This window comes from Globicephala melas, chromosome 6 (assembly GCF_963455315.2).
Source record: "Globicephala melas chromosome 6, mGloMel1.2, whole genome shotgun sequence".
Classification (NCBI taxonomy): Eukaryota; Metazoa; Chordata; class Mammalia; order Artiodactyla; family Delphinidae; genus Globicephala; species Globicephala melas.
The window spans coordinates 65,052,159-65,065,740 of record NC_083319.1 but is presented as its reverse complement, the minus strand read 5'-3'; the positions used below and the strand labels follow the sequence as shown (position 1 = coordinate 65,065,740).

General features: G+C 36.3%; 1 protein-coding gene across 9 annotated transcripts in view; it reads right to left on the bottom strand.

The window, feature by feature from the left end:
- The window catches only part of CCDC171 (coiled-coil domain containing 171), a 362,751-nt gene that overhangs the window by 309,726 nt on the left and 39,443 nt on the right, over positions 1 to 13,582 (bottom strand). For 8 of the 9 annotated variants that reach the window (XM_060300955.1, XM_030840654.2, XM_060300958.1 and 5 more), the window contains 2 exons: positions 12,501 to 12,691; positions 9,948 to 10,079 (listed from right to left, as the gene is read on the bottom strand). In XM_060300955.1, the coding sequence (XP_060156938.1) occupies positions 9,948 to 10,079; positions 12,501 to 12,691 (323 nt within the window). The remainder of the gene's footprint in view (positions 1 to 9,947; positions 10,080 to 12,500; positions 12,692 to 13,582) is intronic. The other variant, XM_060300957.1, reaches the window with a different exon arrangement.

Below are 13,582 nucleotides of genomic sequence, written 5' to 3'. Positions count from 1 at the left end.
TCAGATGATACGGAAGAAGACATAGAAGAAGCAGTGCCAGAAAACAAATTGACATTAGGCAATCTGGTAGAAGGGTGCTGATTTCAAGACTGCTTTTGACTTGTTTTACAACATGGACCCTTCTATGACATGGGCACTGAAACTAAAGCAAACAATGAAAAAAGGATTGGTATCATATAGAAACATTTTTAGAGAAATGAAAAAGCAAAAGCGGCAGACAGAAAGGACAATGTATTTCCATAAAGTTACACTAGTGTGCCTGCCTCTCCTGCCTCCCCTTCCATCTCCTGCGTCTCTTCCACCACTGCCGCCCCTGAGACAGCGAGACCAAGCCCTCGTCCTCCTCAGCCAACTCAACATGAAGATGACAAGGATGAAGACCTTTACATGACCCATTTCCACTTAATGAATAGCAAATAATCATCATGCCATACAGTTAATAAACTTATCTGTTGTGTATGTGTGTGTTTTCGTGTGAAAACTGAATAACTGTACAGCAAGAACTATATGAGATGCTTTTGTCAGCATCATCATCTAAGTATTCATCGCGTTGAACATCATGTGCAAGATCTGTATTGAAGTAGAGAGTCTATCCTTACATAGGCATAAGGTGAGTGATATTTAATATAAAATTAATAATGTGTTAGTTTTCTGTTTTATAACTTTGCCTTCGAGGATTCACATTGCCATATCGTACATCTCTCTCTAATAATTGGAGAAACTGAGTATTAGCCCATGATCACAGGTAAGTGGTTTTTTTAATTTAACAATGTTTCCAATACTGTTTTATGGAAAGACTGTAATACTGTATGTCATAAAAATTTTATTTTATAAAAATTTTATAGGGCTTCCCTGGTGGCGCAGTGGTTGGGGGTCCGCCTGCCGATGCAGGGGACGCGGGTTCGTGCCCCGGTCCGGGAGGATCCCACGTGCCGCGGGGCGGATGTGCCGGTGGGCCATGGCCGCTGAGCCTGCGCGTCTCCTGTTGCTCTGCGGCGGGAGAGGCCGCAGCAGTGAGAGGCCCGCGTACCGCAAAAAAAAAAACGGTAAAAATTTTATAAACTGAATATTAAGATATGATGTATAGCATGATGGCTATAGTTAACATTACCATATTGTATATTTGAAAGTTACTAAGGGAGTAGATCTTAAAAGTTCTCATCTCAAGAAAAAAAATATCTGTAACTGTGTGAGGTAATGGAAGTTAACTAAACTTGTAATCATTTTGCAGTATATATATATATCAAATCATTCACGTTGTACACCTTAAACTTACAGAGTGTATATGTCAAGTATGTCTCAATAAAACTGGAAAGAAAAAAAAAAAGAACTGTAGCTATGAAAGCCAGCACCCTAGCTGCTTTTAATACTAAAAAACATTCAGTAAAACCAGAGCTCAAATATGAGTGAGACTCTAAGGTCTCAGAAGGTCATATGTAGAAAGAGCAGAAAGAGAGCACCACCAGTTAAACAGATTGGATCAAAGCTATCCAATCATCTCTGCTTGCTCCTGAAATCCCACTTAAATGAAGATAGAATAAAAATGAGTGGCAGAAAAGATGACAGCCAACAAGAGATGTCAAAAGCAAATTTGCAAGATGGAAAGTAAATGGACAAGTGATAAATGACAGGTTTCAGCTTTCTCAACTATGTTAAATACTCAAAAAGGGAAGAGCCTAATAGCAAGCTGAATTCATATCCATAAAAGATCAGAAATTGGAAGCAGCAATCATCCCTGAAGCCAAGCCATGGGGTAGCAATGAATACAGAACACTGTTGGAAGCCTCTGTAAACAGCAGTTAGTTATATCCTCAGATCTCCTTTGCCAACTCCCTCCCTGACAAAGTCCCCTCTCCATCCTGGAAAAAGAGAAAGAGTTTATTTACTAACAAGAGAGGTTGCCCCAAAAAGGTTCTGAGGTCATGAAAACCAGACACGACTGAAAGTCAGGGTAAGACACCTTACTAAAAATTAGGAGATTGGGAAATAGTGGGCAGTGAGACTTCACGGCTCCCTTTCTCTCTTCAGCTCCCAGAACATTGACTCCTACACTTAAGGTACTATAAGCACAAGAAGACTAGAAGACTCCTTTGTGGGGAAACTACCAGTCCAAGGGAAAAGAGCTGCAGGTCCCGGCATTTTTAAGGTTCCCCAATTAAATGGAAAGGCTCCACATACACAGAGCTTTCTCCCAGCTTTTTAGTGCTTCATTTTTAAACATGAACATACAGCCAAGGATCAGCAGACATTTGAGGAAAGCTTCTCATGTGAAACTCAGACAAATGGGGTCAAACACTCAGAAAAAACAAAGACAATCTAGGGGGGAAGAATGAGGGGAACCACCTTCAAAACAAGTATGACTTCCATCCTCAGAGAGCTAAAATAAGGTATTACAAACATGAAATAAGAAGACTCTACTATAAAAAGGTATAGCCAAGAAACAAGAAACAGCTCTTGTAAATTAAAAACCCAAAAGCAGGGGCTTCCCTGGTGGCGCAGTGGTTGAGAGTCCACCTGCCGATGCAGGGGACACTGGTTCGTGCCCCGGTCCAGGAAGATCCCACATGCCGCAGAGCAGCTGGGCCTGTGAGCCATGGCCGCTGAGCCTGCGTGTCCGGAGCCTGTGCTCTGCAACGGGAGAGGCCGCAACAGTGAGAGGCCCGCGTACCACACACACACACACACACACACACAAACCCAAATGCAGAAATGAGAATTCAACAGAAAAGTTGCTATATAAAATTGAAGAAATCTCCTCAAAAATAGAACAAAAATATAAAAGGATGGAAAACAGAAGAAATTAAGGATGTCAATTTATGCCAAACTGACCTATAAATCCAATTCAATTCCAATCAAAATTACAGCAAGGTTTCTTGGTGGAATGTAACAAGCCAATTCTCAAACTCATATGGAATATTAAAAGGATAAGAATAACTCTCCTCCCCACCCCCCCTCAAAAAATATTAAGAATATGGAGGAGGGAACTTGCCCTATCTGATTTACTCTAAAGCCATGGTAAATAAAACAATTTAGTATTGGTTCAGAAATAGACCAACATGTAAGTGAAACAGAACAGAGCACCAGAAACCAAACCTTAGATATAAAGGAACTTGATATATGACACAGATGACATTTTAAATCAATAAGTGGTAACAGAATAGACAAGTGAATAACTAGTACAGGGACATTTGGTTATCCATTTGAAAAAAATAAAATTAGACCCTCCTTCATGCTCTATACAGAAAAATATATTTTTCTTTATGACTTTAGATTATACGAGACACAAAAAGCACTATCAATAAAGGAAAAAACTGATACATTCAACTACATTAAAATTTTAAAGTGCACATCAAACAGTGTGGATAGTCTCCATGTCTCCCCAAAGAGGAAAAAGATGTTTGCCATGGAGATCCAAGTAACCAAGCAACCAAATATATTAAAAACTCTTATAAGTCAGTAAGAATATACAAACAATCCAAAAGGAAAAGGGGAAAAAATATAAAGTTGCAGTTCACAGAAGAAGAAACATGAATGGCCAATAAACATAACATGCTCCACGTCAGGGAAATAGAAATTTAAGCAAGAGCGAGAGACAATTTCACACGCATCCTATTGCAAAAGAAATTAAATCTGGGGACTTCCCCGGTGGTCCAGTGGTAAAGAGTCTGCCTTCCAGTGCAGAGGATCCAGGTTCGATCCCTGGTTGGGGAACTAAGATCCCACCTATGCCGCGGGGCAACTAAGCCCGAGCGCCACTACTGAGCCCGCGCTCCTCAACTAGAGAGCCCACATGCAGCAAACTACAGAGCCCACGCTCTCTGGAGCCTGCGCGCAACTAGAGAGAGGAAAAATCCCGCATGCCACAACTAGAGAGAAGCCCACATGCCCCAACGAAAGATCCCGCATGCCGCAACTAAGACCAGACGCAGACAAAAATAAATTTAAATAGAAATTAAATCTGAAAAATACCAAGTGTTCAAGAGACTGCAAGGGAAGAGGAACTCTTCTCTCAAATTGATACAACCCCTTGGGAGAATAATTTAGCATATATTTTACCTCTTAATAATTGCATACACGCTAAATATATCCCACACAAACAAAAATATTTGATGTTCATGGAAGCATTGTCTGCAATAATTGAAACTTGGAAAGAACTTAAATCTCAATCAATCCAGTAATGGATAAACTAATTATGACATATGCATAGGATAAAATACTATAGATCAGTTAAATTGAATGAACCAGAGATCGTTTATTAACTTGGCTAAGTCTCAAAAACACAAGTGAGAAAGACAAGTTGGACAGAGACTCATACTCTGTGATACTGTATGTATATTTTAAAAATATACAAAATACTAAAAAAAAATGATGTATCATCAATGTTTACAGACAGAAAATTAAACACCAACTTCAGAATGATGGTTATCTTTTGGCGGTGAGGTGGTGGTGGGATGGTGAAGTGATTCAGTCTTCAGTTATATGAAATTCATTATGAATTTTAAGCAAATATGACAAACACATGATCTAGATGGTAAGTGTTGGCTATATTAATGGTATTGGTTGGTTATATTGAGTATTAATTATATATTAATATCTGTTATTTTTTGTATGTTCAAATATTTATAATAGGTGTATGGTTTAATCAACGCAATCCATGTCTGGAGTACATTATAACATAAAAGAAAATTCCAAAAGAACTATAAAATACCTCATGCAGTTATACATCAAGATTAACTTGCCTGCTCCAAAATAAATTTTTTTAATTTTTGTCACAGAATTTATTTTCTCATCAAACCAAAGCTACCTGGATCCTTACAGTGAAGAGTGTGTGTGTGTCTGTAACAAATAAAATCACATTTAGAGGAAACTGAGTGAGTTTTTCTTTTCTCCACTAGAGGGAGGTGTTGAACTTACAATATTTTAAAATGGAGCTTGTTTTTGAACTGACATTTAACATCAAAGCAAACCACACTGTGCTCTTAGAAAATAAACTTGCTTTCTTTCCACACCTTCCAGAAACATAGCCCCAAAAGTATAATTCTTTATACTTACTCATATAAACACTATTTCTTGAACTCCAAAATATGGTTTCAAGTCTGAAGGATTAAAGTAATTAGAAACATATCAGAGCTAAAGCACTCCCCCTTCCTAACTTATGAAATATATCAATATAGATATAGTTACAACCTTAGTCTAGTACATGGTTATCTCTCTAAATCCCCAAAGCCAGCATAGTTCTACAATCAAGAATAGTGTTTACTACTGTAGAGTATAAACTAGTACTAACTTTATGTAATACCTATCACAAATTATAAATCCATAAACTTGAAGACCAAGCAATTATACTTCTAGGCATTTACACAGCTAAATCACATGTACAACAGCGCAAAGATATGGACAAGAATGTTAGTGAATCATTTTAAATTAAAGCAAAAACTTTTGAAGGAAATAAAATGTCTATCAATAAGGGATTTGTTAAATGTATTAGGAACTTCCACATGACAGAAAAGCTTCAAACACTACAAGAATAGTGTAAGAATATCAAAAGATGGATGCCAAATATTACTGAGGCATATTTATGTAAATATAATAATATATGTTTATACACCCTTAGATGAGGAGTAGGACTGGAGCAGGCAGGCCTGCAGGGGAGGGGGGGATTCCTTCACTTTGTGCTTTTAACTTTCCCTAAATTCGGGGCATTTTTACAATAAGAACAATATTATGTAATTTTATAAACTGAATATTAAGATATTTCCTGTTTGGAAACAGGCAGTACCAGTGACAGACTCACTTTCTATGCCATTTGCTTACAAAGGGCACCAGCAGACAGTTTCCCCGGAAGCTACCAAGAAAAGCTCCTTGCTACCCTAGATCATTTAAGGCAAAACTCTGAAATACTTCCTTTTCATGCAACTTACTCCAAGCTGTCCCTAGATCACAACTGTGCTTACCAGGTCAATCTCTGACATGTTGTACCCCAATCCCTAGCTGCTGTCTTATCATACAGCCAGTGATTGATGCCCACACCTAGTCTGATACCTTCCTTTACCCCCTCGCCCCCCCACTCTTCCTCCTCCTTCTTCAGTCTGCGGTATTATTTTCAGTCTACATTTCCCACGCTCTTTTGCCATCACAAAATCTCCCACCCCTTGATCACTAGATATATAAACCAAATTTAGTCAGTGAATGAGGAAAGGGCACTTTGTTCCCTGGCTTAGTTACAGAATTTTGGAAATAAATTAAATATGAAAAACATACATTCATCTTCTAAATGCTTTCAATCCTACTGATGAGTTATACATTGAAATGAACTATAAAAATGACAAAGGACAGAGTATGATGGTTTACCACTGCACGTCCCACACTGCCTACAATAGAAAAGCTCGTGGCTAATAAGCATCCTCAAAGTTCACATTTCTATTGCAGAAAACAAAGAAATAAATAAAAACAAATGTTCATTTTAAATAAAAATTTTAAATAAATAGAGATAAAAAATAACATATTTTTTCCAAGATCAATATAAACACATCATTCTAAAATTACCATGGCTTTGCTTTGGTTTGAAATTTCAAATAATGCTAAAGACATGGAATTTTTATGTTTATCAAAAGAGGACAGGCATTTAAAAAATGAAAAACACTTTCTTAAAATGAGGTAACTCCATTAATATTCCAGAGAAGTACACCTCTATTCAGCACTTCAATTACTGGGAAAGAAAGGAGACATGGCATAAAATTAAGATTTGCTTTTTATAGTGAGCCTGAATTCTAAAGCCCAGATGAGAGAAATATTATACCAGCTTTGTCTGTTAAAGATGGAGCTTCATGTAGGTTTATTTAAAACTTATTTTAAAAACTGAATTCCCTTAGAGAGCTACACAAAAGAACACTATGTGATACTAACACCTAATTATAGGATGGAAACCTGAACCCATCAACAGCCAATAGAGAGAGAATTTCCATCTATCCCTCAAGTTGTTTTAAAAAGGACTTTTTTAAAATATAAAAGGTTTCTAAGCTTGCTTTATAAAAGGAAAAGCAGTTTTCTTTTGTTAAAATAAAAAGGACAAGAAATTAAGAGACAGTGTTCTGAACATTTTGGTTACAGAGTACAATAAAATCTATTTCACAGAAGATGGTAGTAACTAAGGAGTATATTCCCCTATTCTTCCCACACATAATAAAGATTCATACAGAATTTCAAATTATCTTAACACTTCATAATATAAAGTCTGATGTAACCACGTATATTTCATGTGAGATTTACAGGATTGACCAGGAAACTGTTATCAAAATCACATCATCCACACATTTAAATACAGGTCTCTGCAGCATATTTTATAAGTTCCGGGCTTCTGACTGGTAGCGCTGGAAATTTCTGAGTATTTTTAAAAAAGGGGGGGGGTTGGGACTTCCCTGGTGGTGCAGTGGTTAAGAATCCACCTGCCAATAAAGGGGACACGGGTTCGATCCCTGGTCCACGAAGATCCCACATGCCATGGAGCAACTAAGCCCGTGTGCCACAACTACTGAGCCTGCACTCTAGGGCCCACATGCTGCAACTACTGAGCCCATGTGCTGCAACTACTGAAGCCCACGTGCCTAGAGCCCGTGCTCCACAACAAGAGAAGCCACAATGAGACGCCTGCACACCAGAACAAAGAGTAGCCCCCACTAGCTGCAACTAAAGAAAGCCCGCGCACAGCAATGAAGACCCAACGCAGCCAAAAAATAATAGATAATAAAAGGGTTATTTTCATTTACTTACGTGTACTTGTTTGTTCTAGGTAACCCTGAAGACAATTATCAACAACAGCTCAAATGTCCTCTGCTCTGTGGTGATCTCCCCAATCTCCCAGGCAATTAATTTATTTCTCTTTTATGATCCCATAGCATTTTGTTCAAAATTATTTGTTACAATTATTTGTTATTATATTACAATATATTTTCTCTCTTTACATGTCTCTCCATGTTGAGATATCTTTTAGGACAGAAATCATATCTTAATCAATTTTATATCTTCAGGACCCACAGTAGGAACTCAGAAAGTACTTAGGGAATGAATAAATGAACGAGTGACTGAATGAATGAGACAACTAACTATACAAATTACAAGCAGACTCTAAAAATAACAGGAGCTAAAAACAGAGCTATCATATGATCCTACAATCCCACTCCTGGGCATATACTGGGAGAAAAACATGGTCCGAAAGGATTCATGCACCCCAGTGTTCACTGCAGTGCTGTTTACAATAGCCAAGACATGGGAGCAACATAAATAAATGTCCATCGATGAAAGAATGGATAAAGAAGATGTGGTACATATATACAATGGAATATTACTCAGCCATTAAAAAGAATGAAACTTGGAAAGAACTTTGCAGCAACATGGATGGACCTAGAGACTGTCATACTGAGTGAAGTAAGTCAGACAGAGAAAGAGAAATATCGTGTGTGATATCGCTTATGTGTGGAATTTTTTTTTAAAAAGATAGAAATGAACTTATTTACGGAAGAGAGACAGACTCACAGACTTTGTTGTATACCTGAAACTAACACAACATTGTTAATCAACTATACTCCAATATAAAATAAAAAGTTAAAGAAGCAAATAATAAATGGGGTTACTAATAAAGCATAAGTTATTCATGTTAGACAAATTTGAAGTCATGGCCTTAGAGAGTTCAAGTCTACTAATAAAGAGTATAATTAGCTTTATATCATAAGAAAATCTGAAAATATATTTACCATTACCTCTGCTTAATTTATTTCCAGTGGTTGGCGCATGTATGACAAATAAAGCCTTTATAAAATCTCAAAAACAAATAAAATAACATAAAATAAAATAAAAAAATACTAAGAGGTCTAGAGAGTGACTGTCTTTCCAAATTCCACAGAGGGAGAGACTGGGAAGAAAAGGATTGCCCAAGGACCAAAGGTTTGGTAAAGATATGATTTTGTTGGTATTCTGAACACTTACATATACAACAAATTCAGTATTTCCACTGTTTACTGCCAGCTTTCACTCTTAAAGAAATAAGGTGCTTTCTATTCTCTGCAGGTTTTGGGCCGCCTTCATCTCACAAAATTGTTCGTAACACAAAGCAACTCTAAAATTTATTTTAGATGGGTATTTTTCATTCTGTAAATAATGCATCTCTTTGACATCTATATAAAGACTATATTTCAATTTGTCATTTTGTGTAGAAAAAATGTTGTCTTACCACAGAATAAATAAGAGAAGAAATGATGGAAATTTATTTGAAATTTTAAATTAGTTGGTTAGTGAATGAACAGTTTTCATTTCTCCTACCTCTCCTTCAAAATAATTTACATATAATCTCCTGAAAGAATGCAAAGTGAACAGGAGTAAAAATCTGGAGACTTGTAGTCTTTTCCCACACTAATCACTCAGTCTATGGTGTGAGTAAATCACAGATTGCCATCTGCTCATCTATAATGGGGATTAGATGTAATCAGTGATTTTCAAATTGGACTACTCGAAGCCTGGGGGATTCTGTGATTTTGCGGGGAAGAGGTTAAAAGAACATGATTAAGAATTTGCACTTCTTAAAAAGAGTTCCAAAAAAAATCACTATATTATATGATTTATAAGCATCCTCTAATACCAAAATCTGATTATTCTATTTCTTTATGTTGTTAAAGGCTGCTAACAGTCTCATATTTTAAACTGGAAAACTAAATGCCAAATGTATAGGTGTCCTTTAAAAATCAAATAATTTATGCAGAAGTCACCCAATTCTAATAGTATCTTTTGGAAACAGTTGCCCATATTGTCATGTAACTACAAATGAAACATGGCCTTCCAGAGAGCAAAGACTAGGAATTATTTTTTCCTTGAGTAAGCGAGTCAATTATCACACTAAGGTAATTTTTAATTTCATAAGCATTAAAATGACATATTTATTATTATTTTTAAAATACCTGTACTATAAATTGTAACTCTCTTCTTTCTGCTTCCCATTGTTCTGCTTGTAATCTAAATTCCTCCAATGCTGTCTCCCTGATATGAGACTCCATCTCATTCTTCTCCTGCTGATGTTTTTCCAACGTTTCCTTTACGTGAATAAAATCTTGTTTTAGTATTAGATCAATAAAAGCTATCTTTCTTCCTTCATCCACAATTTAAATATACATAGGGCTCTCCTTACCTATACAGACTGTTAAAACTCATTATAATTTATGTTAAAATCATTAATTAATAGAATAATTATATTTTGGTCATCACAATGTATATGTGAATAAGAAACTATGGTTACCCATTTAATTTAAGCAACATTTCATATATATATATAGATAGATAGATATAAATAGATATAGATATTTAACCCAATTTTTCCAAAAAATTTAACTGCTGGGGATTGAACAAAATGCATCATATGATAGAGACAAAACAAAGCAGATTGTTTGGCAAATATGTAATCTATATGTAAAGGAGATAATATGGAAAGCTCTAATTAGCTATAGAAATACTATTTGGATTATCCCTGATAATTTATATATAAATCTGACAAAGAACACTGTATTTACCAAAGGGAAGAAGGAGGAGTTTTGTGCAACAAATCAGTATAAGGAAACTCTAGAATGTTAAAAATTTGAAAAGTCAAAAAAATTTTTTTAGGTTTAGACTATTAACTAATTTCTAGTTCTACAGATAAACAATATTTGCAAGAGGTTTTTCTTCTGGGGTTTTCCGAGTTGTACTACATTTACAAGATCTAATCTGGTTCAAAATCTCAGAAGTATAAAATGCAGGTTTCCCAAGAAGCCCAATCTTCTAAACTATAGGGTTTTAAACTAAGTCTGCATTAACACACGAGAAAGATTCTGTGGTTTATATGAGACAGAGGGAAAGCCTCCTGTGTCCTTATAAACTGTAGCGTGGTTCTGCATAATAAAGACTGCCCTCCCAACTTTCACTAATGGAAAGGCAACAGGAGGAGCCTTGAGGTTTTTTCCCCTTAGGGCAAAAGAGTGACTCCTCTTCATCCCCAAAGGTCTCTGTGCAGATTAGTTCAAAGCCAATTGTATAAAATCAAAGCAAAGTTCTCCTACCAAACAGGTGATGAAGATCACATCAAGATCTATAAAAGAGATCTTGAGATGCAGGCTGATTGACTATAAGGATTGCTGCCACCATTACCCTCTTTCCCCATAGCTCTAGACATTTCATGTGGAGAAGTTTATACAAAGCAGTTCAGGGACTTGTAGTTCCAGGTGCCACCTAAACTCCCCCCATTCAAATACTAATGGAGCCCTTGTATATGCCAGGCACTGTTCCAAGGTCTAGGAATATTACAATAAAGAGGAGAAAACTGTGACTGTTGACATGCAGGAAATCAAAAGGAGATATGCTGACAAGGTCAGGGAACCTTTGTGCTGAAACTTTTACATTTAACAAATGTTTTTGTAAAATTATTTTTAGTGAAGATTTATTTCCAATATTCTGAAAAGCCATTTACACCAGTGGTAAATGTAGAGCATTTTTATCATGTAATTTTATTTATTTATTTATTTATTTATTTTTGGCTGAGTTGGGTCTTTGTTGCTGCACACGGGCTCTCTCTAGTTGCAGCGAGCAGGGGCTACTCTTAGTTGTGGTGCGCAGGCTTCTCACTGCGGTGGCTTCTCTTATTGCGGAGCACGGGCTCTAGGCGCAGCACGGGCTTCAGTAGTTGTGGCTCACAGGCTCTAGAGCACAGTCTCAGTAGTTGTGGCACACGGGCTTAGTTGCTCCGCAGCATCTTCCTGGACCAGGGCTCGAACCTGTGTCCCCTGCATTGGCAGGCAGATTCTTGACCACTGCACCACCAGGGAAGCCCTATCATGTATTTTTAAATTTAAATTGGTACTTCCAAAAAGTGGCAAATACAGACAATTCAAAATCTATCTTTTAAGTGGGTGGCAACTTCAACATTAAACCATACTTTTACTTTAGAGACTAAAAAGGAACAAAAAATGGGAGAATAAATAGCTCACAATAATTTCAATAAAAGGTCATCAAATATTTATATACTGTGCCTATATAGAATGTACCCTACACAGATAATGAAGTTTACATCAGATACATAAAAATTTTTCTACATTTATTGCATATTCAGGTCAAAATCTGGGGCCCACATTTTTAAAATTACAAATTTTCATGTTGCTGGACCAAAAGGGTTGTGGGTTCTTATCTTCTTACAGTATTCCCATATAAGTGAGTTGGTTTTTTTTTTGATCAGAGATCTCAAACTGTTTTTCACAAAAGAAACAATATATATATTAATATATTGCTAAAGCATATAAAAAATAGACCTGCAAAAATGCCCCTAAAAAGGAAAGAAGAGAGGGAGAAAGGAAGGGAGTTGGGCGGGGGGGGAAGAAATTAGATTTTCTTGCTTTCTGGTATTTTCCTTTCCAAAAATAACTTCAAATAATGTATAATACATATAATGAATATTAAATATAAAAAAATTCCTTCATAAAATATTTTACCTGTACAGTTTTCTCTAGTCTGCTTTTTTCTTTCATAAGTAAATCATATTTTTGATCACAGTTTTGAATTATATTGTCTCTTTCCTCCAAATCACATTCAAATCTTCTGCATTCTTCTTTCCATTTCTGCTGGGAAGTCTGGAATGCTTTCTCCATCCCACTTGCCTTTCCCTGAAGTTCTGCATTCTGAGCTATTAAAAATATAAAAGAATAATAGGTACATTTACAACCATAAATTAAAACCGTAGGAGTTCAGAAACCTAGGCATTGGAGCTGATTTCAATTACAGCATGATATTAAGACAAAACATTTAACCACTTCATACCAGTGAACTCTTGAAAAGTTCCTGTCCCAAAACCAATCTATTCTACAATTTCTCAATCTCTTCTTCCCCTCCAGACAGAGGTGATTTTGCTGTGAAATTGTTATGACATATTCCTAGAGGCACACCCAAGTTTAGATGCACCAGCTGCAACTCAAATGCTTTTTCTCCTATTCAAGAAAATAAAAATTTTTTAAGTGTGACATATAATAGGGCTACTTTTTAAAAAGACTTGATAGATTACAAATTTTGATTTTTGACTTGGCAACAAGTTAGTTGTGGCATATCTTACACTTGATACTGTCACAAAATTGAGGTTGGGAACCCTAGAACTATAGCTCTTTACTCCCCCAAAGTTAGGCTCGATTCACCTCTCATCCTAGTATTACCTCAACAATAACCATCACTTCCCAACTCACTATGGCTGCTGTTTGCCTCAGCACCTAGAAAGAAGTGATGAAAGGCTTCCAGGTCTGGCTCCATCACCTATCACCTGATTAAACCTCCCTGACTCTCTAACCCTCAGTGGGAATAAAGTTGTTGTAAAGATAAAAATGAGGAAATATGTACAAACATACTTGTTAAACAAACCAAAAAAAAAAAGCCAGTTAGTAGTATTATTTTTAAATTATATTTGTGTTTTGAATGGATCATATGTTCAAAATACAAGTTATTATCAAAGGTACAAAAAGTCTCCCTCCCATCCAGTTACTCTCTCTACAAGACATTATTGTATGGTTTAGTATCCTGTATTGCAGGT